General features: G+C 41.8%; 1 protein-coding gene across 3 annotated transcripts in view; it reads right to left on the bottom strand.

Moving 5' to 3' along the window:
• Positions 1 to 2010: 2010 nt before the first annotated feature.
• The window catches only part of COL12A1 (collagen type XII alpha 1 chain), a 114827-nt gene continuing 99534 nt past the window's right edge, over positions 2011 to 17303 (bottom strand). For 2 of the 3 annotated variants that reach the window (XM_027092305.1, XM_027092313.1), the window contains 8 exons: positions 13433 to 13486; positions 12046 to 12117; positions 8607 to 8642; positions 8431 to 8497; positions 7488 to 7676; positions 6467 to 6535; positions 5311 to 5481; positions 2011 to 3069 (listed from right to left, as the gene is read on the bottom strand). In XM_027092305.1, the coding sequence (XP_026948106.1) occupies positions 2894 to 3069; positions 5311 to 5481; positions 6467 to 6535; positions 7488 to 7676; positions 8431 to 8497; positions 8607 to 8642; positions 12046 to 12117; positions 13433 to 13486 (834 nt within the window). In that variant the 3' untranslated portion in view covers positions 2011 to 2893. Of the gene's footprint in view, positions 3070 to 3673; positions 4291 to 5310; positions 5482 to 6466; positions 6536 to 7487; positions 7677 to 8430; positions 8498 to 8606; positions 8643 to 12045; positions 12118 to 13432; positions 13487 to 17303 lie in introns of those variants that run through there. The other variant, XM_027092322.1, reaches the window with a different exon arrangement.

The raw sequence follows: 17303 nt of genomic DNA, 5'->3' as shown, positions 1-17303 counted from the left end.
CACCTACAGGTTTGATTTGGGGGGTGTGGGTTACCACTGGTTTTTAAACCCAGACTATCTGACCATCTTCTCCCTATCACTTGTCAGTATGCACTCAGGGATTACGGAAATAATTTTTAACTTCGTCAAGGAGGAAATATACTATGAAAGTAAAAATCCCAACATATATCTCAGTTATTTATTAATTTGTGCTTAAGACTGCCTTGGTCCCTCCCCCCTCTCCCAGCACAGACCAGAAGGTAGCAAATCTGCATCACCAACATCAAGAATTGAACCCACATCCAGCTGGTGAGGGAAGGTGGAATTCCTTTGCGCCTCAAATCCATGTGGCCCTGGGACCCAGCTGGGTCAGTGACAAGGAACTGAACCCATCTTCAGGCTCCCGATACAGAGGCTCATCATCAAGGAGTATCAGAAACCCAAATGAATCAGAAATTAATGAAGATAGGGCTTCACTGGTGGCGCAGTGGTTGAGAGTCCGCCTGCCGATCCAGGGGACACGGGTTCGTGCCCCGGTCCGGGAGGATCCCGCGTGCCGCGGAGCGGCTGGGCCCGTGAGCCATGGCCGCTGAGCCTGCGCGTCCGGAGCCTGTGCTCCGCAACGGGAGAGGCCACAGCAGTGGGAGGCCCGCGTACCACACACACACACACAAAAAGACATTAATGAAGATACATTCATAGAACCTTGAAAGATGAAAGCTCCTGCCCAGAAACTAGGGGCTCCCAGGAAGGGAGAGGAGAGTATCTGATGATAAAACCAGGTGAGAAGCACAAGGCCTAGAGTCCTAGTCTTGCTCTGATAACTGATTAGCTGAGTCCGTTTCTTCCTAACAGAAAGCAAAGAATTAGACTGGGATGATCTCCGTGGTCTCCTTCAGCTTTAAAATGTACGTATCAGAAATTACAGATGAATGCTATGAATTTGGCAATCTGCTTGAAACCTCTTGATCACAATACATTTATTATCTAGTCCTTTTTTTTTTTTTGCGGTACGTGGACCTCTCACTGTTGTGGCCTCTCCCGTTGCAGAGCACAGGCTCTGGACGCGCAGGCTCAGCGGCCATGGCTCACGGGCCCAGCCGCTCCGCGGCATTGGGATCTTCCCGGACCGGGGCACGAACCCGTGTCCCCTGCATCGGCAGGCGGACTCTCAACCACTGCGTCACCAGGGAAGCCCTATTATCTAGTCCTTTTTTTTTTTTTTTTTTTTTGACTCGTGAATTTTTTTATTTTTATTGGGCTATAGGGGATGGGTTGGGAAATATCTCAGTAAGTTATGCCCTACTAGGGAAATGTCCATTCTAACTTTCCTGGGAGGCGCTTTCAGAGCTTTTTCTTTTTCTTGGAGCTGCTGCTCTTGCTGACAGCAGCCTCTTCAGGTCCACTGCTGAGAGGCTCCTCCTTGGAAGAGAATTTCCTCTTTTTCTTGGGGACCCTCTTGATCGCAGTCTCCAGGGAGCATTTAACTCAAGATGTTTTGCTCTGTGGAAAATGTTCTTTCAGTACTTCTCTCTTCAATTGATGTCAGTTCTTTCAAACAAACATTTACATTGTTTTCTTTGATATTTAAAATGATGTTATTGTGTTCGTAAAAGTAAAAAAAAAGAAGGTATCACTAAATGTAAACATTTCCATTAAGGATTATCCTTTTTGCAGTTAAACATGCTATTGGGTAAAGTATGGTATAGGAAAGTGACTGAATGCATATGAAATCTTGTGGCTTGTTAAAGGTTGTTTGGTTGTTTGGGGTCTCCTAGGATACTTAGTTGTTTTTCCACCAACCCACACTTCCTCTACATTCCTAATAAAGCCTTTGGAATCTGCTGGGCTTTTTAAAGCTCTCTCACTACCCTCTTTCTATGACTTCACCACATAATTAAAAATCTAAAGTTATTTAGCATAATTTAATAGTATTAGCAAGATTTGTAACTGTATCCAAGGATATGAACTTGTTTGTTTTAACAACCGCCTGGACAGTCCAAAAGGCCATTAAAGAAAAAACATACCATGTCAAATTTTCAGTAGTTTTATTGAAAAATGCCTCTTTTGTTTCAGAAATAAATAATATAAGGCAGTGAAATTCACAATCTGCAGTTAAAATATAAAAGCAGCAATTCTATGTTCATAGTCTTGCAAACATTTTCCAACTGCTTTTGATAACTAAGAAACATTATGTTCTGGGAAAAAAAAGTTCATACTAAATGTACAACACAAACATGCAATTCCATCTCTGCAGAATAATCTGCAATTTGGTATAAATGTTAGCGTGTCTAAAACAAGGAGGTTTAAGGCAATATGGAACTGTATCCAGCTGATACAATAATTTCAGCTACATGGCTTAAGGTTTGTGGTTGTTAAAGGAGACGTATAAGAGCATACTATGCCCTAATGTATAACAGAAGATAGAAGAGGAAGATAAATAGTCGCAACAGAGTTGACTTTTCCCTCTTTTTTGGTTTTAGGAGGGGAACTGCTTGGATCGGGATGCAATTGAACTGCAAATAAGCATTGGAAAAGATAAACTGCCCTCTCGAAATACACAGTCGTTCTGGGTTCCAGGACTTAACTGCTTAACCTAAGAGTTTCATTGAGGCTTCCCGCTGTGCTACCTAATGGCACTAGGCACGTTCTCTCCCTGCAGCTTTTGTGAACAAAGTATTTGGCAAGCACTTCAAGGGCAAAGGCAAAGACTTCTACAGACTGCGTGCAGCGAGCTAGGCTTCCTGCAGGAACAAGGTTCTCTACAGCCAGAAAGGGTACTCTCGGATGAAGCAACGCCGGAAGAAACGTGACAGATAACACGTACACTGCTCCGTCTGACCTGTAAATGAGAATCCCAACACCTCCCCCCAGCCTGGCCGTGCTGCGCGCGCGCGCGCGCCAGGTGTCAGCTTCACTGCCGGGGGCCGCGGAGCAGGGCGCGCCGCCAGCGCTCATGGGGAGGACGCTCCTCGGCGGGCTCGTCGGCGCCATAGTCCTCGTACTCGTCCGCCGTCCGCTCGGGCTCCACCGGCACGATGAAGGGCTCGCGCTCAGGCAGGTAGGCCCCGCCCTCGGGCACGTAGGGCTCTGTCCGATTCAACATTACAGTTATGGCATGATTTGGAAGGCACACACGCACACACACACACACACACACACACACACACACACACACACACACAGCAAAAGCTAAATCATCACCCGAGGGGATGGCCCTCCAGTCTTAATCTCATAACTATAAATAGATAAATTACAATGTTCCCATTGCTTCCATTTGCAGAGAGAATTTGGTGATCAATAATGAAATGGCACTTGTTTTTAACCTTCAAAGATCCAGCAGTAAGTACAATCATTGCACAAATACCTGGGAAGGGTCAGAGACTGGGCCAAGGAGAACTGTAAACCAACCTAGGTAGGATATTGCAAATCCCCAAGTAACCGTTCATGACTTCAAACTCCTCAGTTCAGAGAACCATTTGGAAAGATGAGGAGGTATGGGGAAGTGACATTGGCTCCTAGAAACTGAACTCTGGAGGTGAAAATCAACTATCACCAGGTAATATACAGTACATGACATGTTCTGTGGCTGTCTCTCCCACGGCCTGAGTTACAGCTGGTGGGTGAGGACCTCCAGTGACTACAGCGAAACAGGAAGAGAAGAAGTGACTCTCAAACTTTGGTGTGAAAATTGCGATTACAAAATCCAAATGAAAGTACACGTACAAAAGGTAATCATAGTAAGACACATGCCCTGAATCAGACACATCGCTAACAAGCGAGAGATGAGATTCTATTTGGTGTTATTCCGGCAGAGAGCAAGCAGCAGGCAGAAGCTGATTGTACAGGACTGTTAAGTGATTTTAGTGGACAGGATCACATACAAATCATTTACAAGCCGTCATTAGTTTATTATTTACATAAAGTATTTCTCTTGAACCAGGTTAATTGTTTTTCTCAAAATGGCATCATCTCTGCGGTTAGTAGTTTTATTATGCGCCTCTTTCAAAGCGGAGGCTCCTCATGAGCTGTGTGTTTGAACGTTTTCTTTTAAATAATATTTTTCTACATTATTACTGAAATGCATCAGGCTTATAAACTAACACCACTGCTTTTGTCTCATTCAAGTTAGTATAAAGAGTCTCCACCCTCCGTTATGATGTCCACCCAGTTCATTAACCATATCTGTGGTGAGATTTCCATACAGACTCATTTCCTAATAAGCACGTGCGCAAACATCTCAGAAACAGGATTTTCATGTATTCAAACTGTAAGCAGCGCTGGCGACTTAGAAAATTTGTTAGCCGGAACCTGAAACAGGTCAAAGATGATAGTTTTTAAAAGTTGAATTACTATGCAAAAAAACATCTATACACATTCATCTAAGTATGTAATGGTTAAAGTAGATATGTATATATCCATATATTTCAAGTTATTCACACATACCAGAAGGCAGAGGTAATTTAAATTTCTTTTATAAAGAGTGAAATTGTAATTTTGTGAATGGGTTGCTTGAGAAATTTACGATTCATGATTACTTCTGGTCATAGGTAAGTATGCACATAAATATATAGATATATAGATATTTAGATATTCAACTACTCATGCACTACTTGCTAGTAGCCAACCATATCAAACAGCAGTATCATTTTTAAAACTTGCAAGATGCTCGAGGGTGTGCTGATGGAAAGGTCACCGCTGACCGCTGCCCACAGCATTAATATATTTATTTTCAGATCAGCATATCTCCTTTATCCCCACAGTCCCCAAAGTCAGGCTTAAGAGACTTCTGCCTCCTGTAATTGTCGAGTACTAGAATTTCATGACTGACTCTAAAAACATTAAGTCCCAGAGTTTATAAATATTAATTCCATGGACAATGTGAAATAGTGAAATATTTTCAGTTGTCTGCACCATGTTATCGAATAGTCTGCCTACACAATAGAGTCTCAAAACAGTTTTTTAGATATATTCTTGTATTCAACAAATCCCTCTTCCCAGCCTTTAGGGTTAAAAAAAAAAAACAAAAAAAAAACCAGTCAATTGGTAGCATTCTTTGAACTCCCAAGAGAAATAGAGGTTTATGATGTGATTTGGTAAGTGCAGAAGTATAGAAAGGAGGAGAAGATAATTATTCAACTCCTAACAGTGAAATAATGTTATAAAATTAACATTAATTCTTTTGAGAGAGAATAACAAAACATACAACTGAAAGAGTTGATATCTTCAAGAAATCCTCAAATCAACTTTCCTTCCGTCCTAGGGAACTTCATTTCCATAAAGGTTTTTTAATTCAGGTGAGTTTGGGTCCCTATAATGGCAACAACATACCTGGATAGCCTTGTCCATTGTATGGGATGCTGGCACACTGGGAAGAGTCACAGTATCCAGGAGGACCTGGGGGGCCTCGGATACCTGAGTTTCCAGGACGACCAGGGGGACCTGGAGGACCTCTTGAACCTGTGGACCCTGGTGGACCCGTTCTGGATTCTCCTTGTGGACCTATTATGGGTTTAAAAGAAATATTTCCCCTCTTGTCAAACACATCTCCTGAGGCAGTCAACAATACTTCGGCACTCCACTACTTCAAGACTAGACGATTCACTAGTGTATGGTAAGAAAATATTTCCTTAAGGAATCAGCAGTATGACCCAGTGTAGAACTTTCTTACCAGTGATTCAAGAATTAATGCCAAAAATCCAACTATGTTAATGATTTTATTCAAAGAAAACTGACTTAGCAAGAATTGAGCCAAACTAAAGATATCAGTGAGTTCTCTGGTTTGCTCCCACTGTCTTAGAGGTAAGACTCGCTGCAGGAAATGGCTGTGGTAGCCAAGGCAGACATTCGGGTTGCCTGCTCCACCTCCAGACTATGTGAAGCAGTGCTATTTCTGGATCAAGTGACGCTTACTCATGGTTAACATAAATGTAAAGATTTAACCTCCAGGACTGACCATGGTTGCAAGGGTCTCACGGACCTTATAACGAAGAAAAAAATTCATTTTCAATCTAGTAAACAAAATGCACAGAACAACTATTATTTCCTTGCAAAACATCAATAAAGAAACTGTGAATGAAATCTTGCAGCATGTCAGGATTTCTAATGAGAGTATATTTCCTCGGTCTACTAGCGACCTCTTAAAGAATACCAGAAGGAACAGGAAATGACAGCATCCTTAAAGGCTATGAGGCCAAACAAAACAAACAGGAATCCCATAAAGAGAAAACAACAGCCCTCTGTGTCACTAAAACTCAAACCCTCCTATATTAAAGTTAGAGTAAATGCTTAAATAGAACGCACTGAAACATTTTTGAACAAAGAGAACATAAAAATGAGGTATAACCTCCTCTATAACTTCTTGCTAAAATACCTTCCGTGATGGTCAGTATGCCTGAAGCTAACAGGATGAGTTTGTGCATCTCGTGGGGTCGTATGCTCTCTCGGTAATGATATGTTCACTTGTTTGATGTACTAGCAAACCTACCTGAGGGGCCAGGCAGCCCTCGAGGTCCTGGAGATCCAATACCCCTTTCGCCTTTCTCTCCCGGCAAACCTAAGCGAGCACAAAATGGGAAAACACAGAGGGAAAATGATCCGGAAACATGTAGCCTTCATCGGAACTGATAGTACTTGATTCAAGTAATTCGTTTCCCGTAGTGAAAGCAGAACCCAATTTTTCACAGAAGTCCACGCTTTAAGCCAAATTCTTTCTAGACATTTGTGTAATTCCAGATTCATGGCCAAGAAACAAATCTGGCTACAAGTCAGGGGAAAAATTACTTGAAGAAAACAAACACATCTAATATATTATTTTAGAAGCAGTAATTAAGAACAGAAATCTTGAATAAATAGTTACAACTCACTGAAGACATCTTAAAGGTATCTTATCTTTAGTAGCCCTATCAGTACCTCATCTAAATAATCGGAATTATAGACATATCTACGTTTTCCGCAGAATGTTAGCCATCACTTTGACAAAAGTGAGTACCCAGCATCCTGAAACATCTGGAATCACATAATCCTGTTTTTCTTCTTTTCCTTCAGTTACACTTATCTACCATGAAATTAAAGCCACATAAACACATAAGACCAGTTTCCAGGCCCTGAATAAAGGAACCAGAAGAATTTAGATCCAAAATCTTAGGGCTGCTTGCATTCAGTTGCTGCCCAGCTCTTGCCAGTCAAAACAATTAATAAGATTTTATGCCTGATTCAGTTTGCCAGGATACAGTTTTCCCATTAACGACAGCAACAATCAGAAAATAGCGTTGTCTTTACTGAGCTCTCATGACAAAATCTTCCTGTTTTCTAAGACAGGGATCTCTACAGCCTGCAACTGCCTAAAGAGAAAGACAGGTTCATGGATGCACGGCTCTTCTGGGGCTGTCCGAACAAGACCAGTGTAGTTTGCTAAGTCCAGTCTTCTACATGCTTTTCAACCGGACCCAGCTCCTACGCTTGCAGATTCCTTCCTTTATCCCTGTGCAGCAGTCAGGAATGCCTACCTCGTTCGCCCGGGGGTCCCTGCATCCCTGGTGTGCCCGGGAAGCCTGGCCGCCCCCCAGGCCCTGGTTCTCCTCTGGCTCCTGCGCTGCCAGGGGGCCCTGGAGGACCCGGCGGGCCTGGTTGGTTGCGATTAGAGTGGTAGTCGTTTGGAATCTGATTCAGCATCTGATTGAATCTGCTCATCTGACCTAAAAAAAATAAATAAGACTTATTAGTAAGAAACCCAATAAGGGGGCTACCCTGGTGGCGCAGTGGTTGAGAGTCCGCCTGCCGGTGCAGGGGACACGGGTTCGTGCCCCGGTCCGGGAAGATCCCACATGCCGCGGAGCGGCTGGGCCCGTGAGCCATGGCCGCTGAGCCTGCGCATCCAGAGCCTGTGCTCTGCAACGGGCGAGGCCACAGCAGTGAGAGGCCCGAGGACCGGAAAAACAAAAAAAAGGAAAAAAAAAAAAAAAAAAAAAAAAACAATTTTCTATCAGACAGAATGTAAGGATAACAGGCTATTATTTTACCTTGGTTTATTGTTTTATCTTAATGCTAGTCATTAAAATATCATTGGCTTTATCTAACAGGATACAAAACTGACAACGTGGGCTTCCCTGGTGGCGCAGTGGTTGAGAGTCCGCCTGCCGATGCAGGGGACGTGGGTTCGTGCCCCGGTCCGGGAGGATCCCACATGCCGCTGAGCGGCTGGGCCCGTGAGACATGGACGCTGAGCCTGCGTGTCCGGAGCCTGTGCTCCACACAGGAGAGGCCACAACAGTGAGAGGCCCGCATACCGCAAAAAAAAAAAAACAAAAAACAAACTGACAACGTATAAAAATAAGAGCTCATGGAAATAGAAACATCTATCTTTGAAAGTTTATGACACAAACTGCATTTTCCTGCAATTAACTAAAAACAACACACACACTCATACATTAAAAGGAAAAGAAATTTTACCACTTATCAGTTGTTCACAGACTTGTCTTGCAACTGCTCGCATCATGTTCTGGGAAGCAATGTCTCCCTAGTTAATTAAATCAATAAGTAGGATCAGCATATTATTTCCATAGTTTCAGAGTTCAATGTTTAACACACGATATAAATTTGTAAGTCAGATTTTAAGCAATACATACTCTATCACCTTTCTCTCCTTTCAATCCCGATGGACCCTGAAATATAGGAATTTCAGATATTAGAAACTGACAAACATGGTCTAAAATGACTCATGAATGGACAGGATGATGAAAGAGGGCAAGGTCTGCTTTCTAACAAATTAGCAAAATGACACATCACATTTACATCCATGTTACTCACATTTTGTTTGTCTGTCAAAAGGAATCTAATCTGTCTCCCTGTCTCTCTCTCTCCCTCTCTCAGAAGCACGTGTCCTCCAATATAGTGCTGAGTTGTGAATTTTATGATCACCAATTTAGAAGTTATGTACTGTGCATACATTTTATGATGCCATTCACAATACAGGTCTGCAACTGAAACACATGTAAAATTGCCCTTGCTACCATTCTACTTTCCTTTACATCACCATGGCTGGGGAGCTCAGGTGGTTACTTTAGGTTGTGCATGAGGTTAAACTTGGTTCAGTTAGAACCCATAAGAACCTGTTCTAGTAAGAGCTTTCTGTCAATTCCCTAAGTAAATATGTATCTGTAACTCCTTCCAGTGATTTTTTGTGCACTGGGCATGAAAGGAACCATGTGCCTCCCTTATTAAAGGGCTCAATCCAAGTGGTGGTTCCCACATCCAAACGCAACCACAGAACATTTGTCCCTATTCTGTCAGGCCTCTCACTGGCCATGAGAGGATCTTGGAAAAAGTCTTCCTTCTAGTGCAAGAAGTTTTTGTCTTTCAGTATATCTCCAGGCTGCCAGCTGAAAGGAACGCCCAAACCATTGACAAATCTGATGGTCAGATAACATCCCAAACCAAACTGCCTCTTACCGTCTCCAAGACTCTTGCCTGAACGGCTCCAATATCCTCCTAACTGGTCCTCCTGCAACCCATTTGGCCCCTTTTGAGTCTGTTCTCCACAGAGAAGCCAGACTGATATTTTTAAAAAGAAAATTGGCGCATGTCGCTCTTTGGCTCCAAGGGCTTCCCATCACACTAAGAATAAGATAAGAGATCCTCACCATGGGCTGGGTGGTCCACATGCTTACCTGTGCCCAGCTAGCTGACCTCATCTTTCATCCCTCTCCCCTCACTCCCTTTACTTCCGGTGCCCGGGCCTCTCTGCTGTTCCTTCCACGTGCCACCTTCGTCCTCCCTCGGCCTTTGTTCATGCTGTTCCCACTTCCTGGAACGCTGTTCCCACTGCCTGCTCCCTTGCTTCATTCCACCTTCTCAGACAGACTCCCTGACTGCTGTATCTGAAATAGCCCCCTTCCACCACCACAATTACCCCCTAACCCCTTACTCTGTGTTTCTCTTCTTTGTTATCACTCATCATCACCAGAAACCGTATTGTTTATTTACATTTTGGGGTCTATATCCTCCACTAGAATCTCCATGAGGGCAAGGACTTTGTCTTGTTTACGTTTATATCCCTAGACCTTAGAACACCGACGGGCACATTTAGGCACCAAACAAATGGGTGTTGAGTAAATGAATAAAAATATTCCATCAGCAGTTCCTGGAAACATCCACGACACAACATCAGGTGTTACAAGTTAGCAAGAAGACACCACTGGTTCCAAGAGCTAATGACAAAAGCTAACAGTGACTGAGCTAAGCTCTCTCCTAAGACCTTTATACTCCCGTCTGCTAGTTTTGGTTTTAGAAACTAAAGGTAAGATAGAAGAGAGAAGAAAAGGAGAGGTAATTTGCTACCTTAGAAGGATGAGGAAGGTAAAGGGGGAAAAGGGGGTAGATAAGGTCCAAATAAATGTTACCAAATTATATTCATAAGCAAAACTGGAGTTTGCCCTTTGCTAAAAGTACTGGACTCTTATGGAAACATTATTTAGTTTGGAGCCTTTTGTAAATTTCAGGAAATTATTTTCTACACTTACTGCTACTTTGTTCCCATGTGTTCTTTTTTAATTTACTGCCACTCTGAGATTGTTCTAGGATGTATGATTTAGAACTCATCTTTATTGCCAGTATCTAGAGCTCTCATTTCAAGTAAAGGAAGTAGAAGTTTCTTTCAGGTTTCTAACTTCAGCCATCGATTACATCCGTGATATTCTTACGTTAGACTCTCTTTCGGTCATAGTAAAACGAAATAGAATTCTGAAAGGGTTAACAAGTTCCATGTACTTTTAAGGGCTCTTGTGAAGTTTCTGTCATGATTCATTGAGGAAAAGAAAGTAATACAGTCATATACTAGAGTACACACAGAGTAAGAAGTACACCAGGAGTCCTTTCATCTTTATCCTGCTTGCTTAATTTTATGTAAACATAGAAGGCAGGCCATATCACATGAAGATTCTAAGTTAGTTTGACATTAAAATTTTTTAAGCTTGGGTTTATATAACTTTGGACAATACTTCAGAAGAGAGAAGTTCTGTTCAGAGAACAGCCCTGATAGATGTGTCATTACTAATAATTGGACTTGTTGGTCTTTGAGATAAATTTTTATATTTCAGAATTCTATTCAGACAAAAAAAAACTGCTTAAAATAAATTCATTCCTCATACATACAAATAAGGAAGAGCTTGTAACGAAGAATATGGAGCCCAACAGTCATTACAAATACTTCTGGGTATTTTAGAAGCTATGAATTCAGTTTTGGAGATACTGATTTGCAAATAGAAGATATGCATGATACCATCTCAACTATTATTTTAATCAAAACATCTGATGAAAAGAAAATTAAACTGGATGTAAATTGGAGCAGGGCAGTATAAAAAAGTATAATGGGGTTTCCCTGGTGGCGCAGTGGTTGAGAGTCCGCCTGCCGATGCAGGGGACGCGGGTTCGTGCCCCGTTCCGGGAAGATCCCACATGCCGCGGAGCCGCTGGGCCCGTGAGCCATGGCCGCTGAGCCTGCGCATCCGGAGCCTGTGCTCCGCCACGGGAGAGGCCACGACAGTGAGAGGCCCGCGTACCGCAAAAAATAAATAAATAAAAAAGTATAATGGTGGGTGAGATAAATCCTTTTAATTCTGGGACTAATGTTCTAGCAACCTCAGCGCAAGAGAAAAGAGCCAGCAGTGTGGCTACAGGATACTGACAAAGGGTTAACTTCTGCAGAGCACCCATGGAGGCGCTATGCACCATCACGTACTTTTCTATCTTAAGCTGCATACCGCTCCTAAACAAAAAGAATGATTTTGCTGACCCAGCTCTGAGTGTTTATTCAGTGCAGAAATATGTGTCTTGGCTTATAATCCCATTCTCCTTTTAAAGAAACCCTATGACCACAATTTTCATCCCAGAATGTTATAACTTAGAAAATTTTTAGAACTAGTACCAAGTTAAATCCATGGATTTAGCAGAGCTTCAGCAAATGCTTCACACACATTACAGCAGAGATAACATAAATATGCCACAGCCTTGCAGTCTCCTCATTCATGGCCACAGTGGAATGACTAGGCATGCAAGCCGTCCACTTACTGGTCTGCCGTGGTCTCCGGGTTTTCCTGGTTTCCCACTGGGTCCTGTGACTCCTGGAGAGCCTGGGCTTCCCTACAACACAGGGAAGCTTACCATCAAAGAAGAATTTCATCTAAAGTAAACTAGCAAAGCATGGCTGGTTTTAAAAGCTTTTAGCACATAATCACATACTAAGGAAGAGCAAAATCAAATTTTAAGATAACATGGAGGAAAAAAATCTTGAAAATTCCCATTCAATCTTTATGGACTATATTTAATCGGTTTCACTATTCACAGACTGTGATCCTAGTAGATTGGCTGCTAAGTGAATTTGCAGAAAGCAATTCCTATTAGTTTGTTTCTATTACCAAACCAGAAAACTCATCAAAAGACAGGAGTGAACTCTGGCTGGGGAAAATACTGAGAAGGTAACTGGGCTCCATGTGGTGGAGTTTCCCCTTGTCTCCTGGGAGTTGTATCTCAGCCTAGAAACTCACTTTTTCTTTGGTGCATTCAAATAAAGGGTGCCTCCTCTTCTATCATATTGGCACCCTCTATCCCATCAAAACCATAAGAATTTCTCCCCGTTCCTTTCAGCACAGCTTTAAGACATTTTAGCAACATTTTTAGTAAAATATTTATAATATCACTAGTCAATACATTATGTCTAAAGCTAAGATATCCTTAAAATAGAATCATCAGATTTTGGTAAAACAATCCTTTATTCATCAATTATGTAAATTTTAATATCTGTAGTAAATACTTTAAATCAAAGCTTATTATACATTTTCAACTCTACTTGAGAACATCTATATTAAACATAAATAATAGAATTATTTTAACATATGCTCTCCAGTCCTCATATACAGCCAGAAGCCATGAGGAGCGTCCATCCCCTCAAACAATGTAATTGTGATCTCACCTGGATGCAGGTATACGGACGCTTCTTTCAAAATCATTGGCTTCAGTATTTTCCCCAAAGATCTTAATTAGAAAACCTACTCGGGTAAAACTTACTTCCTCTGAATGACTTAAACCTGTTCGGTAATTAATGTCCTTAAAATTCAAATATCATAGGCTACGGACTCTTAAAATTCTAGAACAGGAAGTAACCAGTAAGGTCATAAAACCTACCACTTAACATGGGCATGGAAGGAACTGGTTGGTTAGGGATATTTTTGTTGTTTTTCAAATATAACTTGATTAAACAGAAAGACTCTATTTTAACACCTCTGTTTTCTCTAGCCCATTTTGATTTAGGAGAATAAAAACAAGTAGCTCCCTCGACGGTGTGCCCCCCAGCACAGATGGAACATGCCTCAAAGGTCAGGTTACCAGGCTCTTCCCTAGCAAGTGGGGCTAGGGGTTTAGGGTGGGGAGATAAGAGTGTCACCTATTCCATTCTTACCGGTGGCCCAGGGGGGCCCCTAGGTCCCATTGCTCCATCTTTTCCAGTAAAGCCCTATTGTAAAAATGAAATTAATTATAGATTAGTGAAATAATGACCAAGTAAAATGGAAAGACACTAGACAGGTTGATAAGAGTGACAGGTGAGGGATTTAACCCAACTGCAGGTAATCTTTCAATATAAAGACAAATATGCCAAAAAATGTTTTCCATTGAAGTTATGCTTTTTATTGAATAATTCATTTCTATACTCAGTCATTTATATAGTTATAAATATAAATCATTTTAAGAATCAATCCAGTCTTCTCCGAAGAAAGCAGATTCCTTTTATGAAGATACTCACGTTTACTTTTACAAGAGTGTGAAGAAGTCTAGAGGAAGACTAGCCCTTTCTACCAAAAAGTCAATGTCGACTAACTGGCCCAGGAAGGATCAAAGTAAGATGAAGGGAGTGTTGCATCACAGAAGATGCAGGAGGGGCCAACCACCTGGTTAGAAAACCCCCTTCCTTGTTTCCTAAGCAACACCAGACAGCCAGGGCAGGGCCACTGATGCTTCACTCCTCAGGGATTTCTCTCCTCCCCGCCAAGAAAGAGGCAAAACTATCTTAACTCCTCCACTCAAAAGAAAGGAAATCCTCAATCCTCACTCAGTTTTTTTATCGGTCCGTCTCTCCTCATCTCACAGAAAGGCCAGACCCAGTCAGGGTTGCACTGGGAGAAGGGATCTGTACAGAAGCACCGGGCATCTCTGAGCAGCTTGCGTGGTGCCAAGTGACCTCTGCCTGGAATGAGTCACTCGCTGCCCAGTTAGCATTCATCCCAAGTACAGACCTCTGAAATCCAGCCAAGGATTTCTGAGTCAGGTCGCTTTCTGTGTTGCTGCATTCCTCTGTCAAAGGAGATTTTTGTCTCCTTGGAGAATATGTGTTAATTTTATGCATATTCTTGGATTCTAGCACAAATCGAGAACATTTGGATCAATACCTCCATTAAGTATCCACACTCCCATTGATTTTACAAAAGAGGAAGTTTAAATTATTTCTTTAAAATTGTGTTAGAAATATTCCACCCCCTGCAAAAAAAAAAAAAAATTTTTTTTTCAGAAACTTATAAACATTTCAGACTGTTTTCTGGAAGATCTAGGCCTGCTTAACAAAATGCAGACTACAGGTTCATCTCATGTAACATCAACACTGCTTCTGAGAGCCACTTAAGAAGCAGAAATGCTCGGAGTATTGCTTGGACAGTTCAAATGGCATTTCTACCATCTAAGTTTCCTCCAGCTGCTGTAGAAGATACACTTTTCTTTTCACTTTTTTTAGGTAAGTATCATATCTCTGAATAATCCTCCTTCAGTCATCCTAAGAACTTCCTGATCAACCATTTTCTCTTTTTTTTCTAGCTTTATTGGGGTATAATTGGCAAATAAAAATTGTATGTATTTATGGCATACATGTGGTGTTTTGATATATGTATACGTTGTGAAATGATTACCGCAATCAAGATAATTAACACATGTATCACCTCACATAGTTATCATTTTCTTAGGTAGGAGAATAGTTAAGATATACTCTATTAGCAAATTTCAAATACACAATATGGTATTAACTATAGTCATCACACTGTACATTAGATCTCCAGAACTTATCTTGCATAACTGAAACTTTGTATCCTTTTTAAAAAATTTTTTATTGGGGTGTAGTTGCTTTACAATGTTGTGTTAGTTTCTACTGTACAGCAAAGTGTATCCACTACACGCATACATATATCCCCTCGTTTTTGGATTTCCTTCCCATTTAGGTCACTGCAGAGTACTGAGTACAGTTCCCTGTCCTACACAATAAGTTCTCATTAGTTATCTATTTTATACATAGTATCAATAGTGTATATACGTCAATCTCCATGAAACTCTGTATCCTTTGTCTAATATCTCCCCATTTCTCCCTCTTCCCCAGCCCCTGGCAACCACCACTGTACTCTGTCTCCATGAGCTCAACTTTTTAAGGAGTCCATACATTAAGTGAGATCATGCAGTATTTATCCTTCTGTGCTTGGCTTATTTCAGCTGGCATGTCCTCCAAGTTCAAGGTTCATCCATGTCGTTGCAAATGACAGGATTTCCCTCTTCTTTAAGACAGAGTAATATTCCATTATATACATGATATATATATATCACATTTTTTAATCCATTCATCCATGGATGGACACTTTGGTGTAACCAACCATTCTTTTAGAAGAAATACATATCTAAGTTGGGGTGAAGCAGATTTTATTCTGATGGCCTCAGAAGGGCTACCACTGAGCCATCTGTAGCACTTTGTAGTGTAATTTTTTTTTTTATTCTCCATTTTCAAAACTGTAGCAATTATTGCTGCTTCCCTCCATGGGAGGGTGGCTGAGAGGACCTATGGCTGCTTTCACAGATATACTGCATGTCATGCCTGCACCTGTGGCTCTCTTGCTACTTTCTGACAGTCCCCAGAGCTGTGCCTCATTTGAAAATCATCTGTGCTGAAGGCAACCCATGCCTGCTGTCCCTACCACCTCCGCCTTGGTAACATGTCTTCCTCACCATGGTCCTTGGGTTTGCTCTCCTGAGCTGTCTTCTCTTCTCTTCCACCACAGGGTTCAACTTTCTTTCTTTCTTTTAGTTTTCAGCGGAGATGCCTGCACCCAAAGTCTAACTTTCCAAAACTGTTTATGTTCCCTCAGCTGTGCCTTCTACTCTCAGCACTAGCAGTAGGAAACTAAGTGGTAGGTCGGCGTACAAGACCGTGATGGAAAAAGACAAATGATTTCCTGAAGACTTTCCTCAGCCTCAACACGAGAGTCCTGGGTGGCGTCACCAGGACTGGATTCACAGGTTAGAGCTAGAAGAACGCAGTCCTTTCAGGGACTCACTTTTCAGGGACACAGTGATGGCAGCGGTGGCTGCCTGACTGCCAGTTCAGGAGGAACATGTTGATGGGATGGCGCTGGCCACCCAGCGAGTCTGCACAAAGCCCGCACTGCATGATGGGCCCAACAGGGCTTCAGTAGCAGCGGCAGCAAGAGAGGCGGCCCATCATTTTTTTTTTTTTATTGGACTATCGTTGATTTACAACATTGTGTTTAATTTCTGCTGTATAGCACAGTGCTCAGTTACACACACACACACACACACACACACATATATATATTCTCTTTCATATTCTTTCCCATTATGGTTTATCACATGATATTGAACTATATTCAGTATGCATCATTACTTCCTGATTGCGGAATAGACTGACTTGTCACCTTTGCAATCTCACTATTGTCCTTTATTGTAAAATAAGAATTCCAGAAAACTGAAGTGTCAGTCTCAAAAGAGTCAGAAGAATATGTATATAGAAGTACCACTGGGTCCCAGACTCCCAGAGAATACCGTTTTCTCTTTGACCTCACTCTCTCGTAAACTCAAGAGTAGGCATTGGAGCAAATAACTTTCACTGGCAAATCATCCAAATCTGGACTTATCTGGGCAAAATCTTTGCTGCATCTGACTGACCCAACTCTCCTGCCCCATGATGTCGGGGAGGCGTTAAGGGTAACAAATCAATGCCTTTAGTGACAGCTATTACAGCCCTGGCCCTCTGAGACCCTGCTGCTAGTCCTGTGTTTTAACTTGATAAGTCAGAATCTAGACAACTCTCAGACTGTTGTCTGGACCAGAAGATGCTGAAAAGTCATTAGTGCCTTGGTTCTGAGCAACTCTAAAATAGTTTATTAAAGCATTCGTCGTCTCCTATGAAAGCAAATTTTCTGTAACATTGGATTAGAGCACAGAAGCCATGTTCACTGTGCTTCTCATTTACTTGTCCTAGAAAAGATTGGGTCTCCTGCACCGAT

Source organism: Aethalodelphis obliquidens, unplaced genomic scaffold (assembly GCF_003676395.1).
Source record: "Aethalodelphis obliquidens isolate GAN/ISIS:26980383/991018 unplaced genomic scaffold, ASM367639v1 scaffold3, whole genome shotgun sequence".
Classification (NCBI taxonomy): Eukaryota; Metazoa; Chordata; class Mammalia; order Artiodactyla; family Delphinidae; genus Aethalodelphis; species Aethalodelphis obliquidens.
Note: the sequence above shows the minus strand (reverse complement) of the source record. Positions and strands in the feature narration are given on the sequence as shown.